The sequence below is a fragment of the Pseudozyma flocculosa genome (assembly GCF_000417875.1).
Source record: "Pseudozyma flocculosa PF-1 unplaced genomic scaffold scaffold00014, whole genome shotgun sequence".
Lineage (NCBI taxonomy): Eukaryota > Fungi > Basidiomycota > Ustilaginomycetes > Ustilaginales > Ustilaginaceae > Pseudozyma > Pseudozyma flocculosa.
The window spans coordinates 369282-370624 of NW_006920882.1; the positions used below are offsets into that span (position 1 = coordinate 369282).

Below are 1343 nucleotides of genomic sequence, written 5' to 3' on the forward strand. Positions count from 1 at the left end.
CGTCGCGCGCGCCGCCTCGCTGCCGCAGCCCATCAAGCTCGGCGGCGGAAGGATGGTGTGCCACCACCAGATCGACCCGGCCGCCGTCGACGACCTGCTCGCGCTCATTGCCCAGATGGCCGAGGAGAAGAGGAACGGCACCGGGCCCGCGGCCACGTCGGCGTCGGCGTCGGCGGGCGGCAAGAGCCTCTACGGCAACACGACGGGCGCCGGCGCCGGCGCTGCCACGGCGACGGACCGCGCCTCGGCGCAGAACGGCAAGGCGGCCAGCGACTCGTCGCGCAGCGTCTTCAACACGATTGCCACCTCGTCGCACAACAACGGCTACCACGGCCTGATGAAGCACAGCGTCTCGCTGGTGCTGCCCTTCCCCAGCCGCGACCTGGCCCAGGCGCTGGCCAGCACCATCAGCGTCGACAAGGAGCTGCGGCCCAAGGACACGCGCAAGGAGTTTACCATCCTGCCCGCCTCGCCCTCGGTCGACCAGCAGGAGCGCGTCGACCTGGGCGTCAAGATCTTTGCCACCACGGTGCGCCAGCTTCGCCTCAGCGTCAATGCCTTCCTCGAGGACGCCGCGCTCGTCTGCCGCACCATGGCCGAGTTTGACCCGCTGCAGCGCCAGCTCGACGAGGCCAGGAAGCTCCAGCTCGACACCGAGCTCGAGCAGGGCAGCGTCGGCTTCGCCGGCTGAGCGGCCATCCCTCGCGCCCATCCCTGCGCCGGGCAGGGGGGCTGCTGCTGCTGCTGCTCTATCTCGCACCCACCGTCTCTGCTCTTCTTGTTTTCTCTTCTCCGGGCTTACCTCGTCACTCTTCGCACCCGCACGCACGCACCCCATCCACACATACTCCTCGTTGTCGCCGCTCTGGCACGGCCACTGGTCTCGATCTGATACGCTTTGATTCTGGCCGATCGCCTGGGGCCAATTACGGTCGCCCCGGGTTCGACTCTTGCGACACCTCACTCTACTGCCCCCTGCTCAGCGCGCCTCGGGCAGCCCGTTGCCGCCGAGTCCGCCGGCACCGGCACCGGCGTCGCCGTCCCTGCGCTGCTGCGCCTGGTCGACTCCGGTGATCTCCTTGTCGTCGTCGATGTCGTCGCCCGCGGTGGCGGCGGCGGCGATGGCGGCGGCGTCCTCGGGGCTGATGCCGTCGTCTTGGGCGCGGGCAGCGTCGGACCCGTCGGCATCGCCGCGGAGGCGGAGCTGCTGGAAGGGCTCCGAGGGTTTCCGGTCAACCATGAGCAGGATGCCGCCTCCGCCGCCGACGGCCGACGTGAGGATCGACCGGGCCTCTTCGGCGGTCGGCGACGGCGTCGATGGCGTCGACGACGAGGCGCCCTGC

General features: G+C 70.3%; 2 protein-coding genes across 2 annotated transcripts in view; one reads left to right on the forward strand and one right to left on the reverse strand.

The window, feature by feature from the left end:
* Positions 1-691, forward strand: part of PFL1_04386 (uncharacterized protein) — a gene marked incomplete at both ends in the record, with an annotated part of 2234 nt that extends 1543 nt beyond the window's left edge. The window contains one exon of the mRNA XM_007881912.1: positions 29-691. Coding sequence (XP_007880103.1) covers positions 29-691 — 663 coding nt within the window. The remainder of the gene's footprint in view (positions 1-28) is intronic.
* A 288-nt stretch (positions 692-979) lies between these two features.
* Positions 980-1343, reverse strand: part of PFL1_04387 (uncharacterized protein) — a gene marked incomplete at both ends in the record, with an annotated part of 4608 nt that continues 4244 nt past the window's right edge. Inside the window, one exon of the mRNA XM_007881913.1 lies at positions 980-1291. Within this exon, the coding sequence (XP_007880104.1) occupies positions 980-1291 (312 nt within the window). The remainder of the gene's footprint in view (positions 1292-1343) is intronic.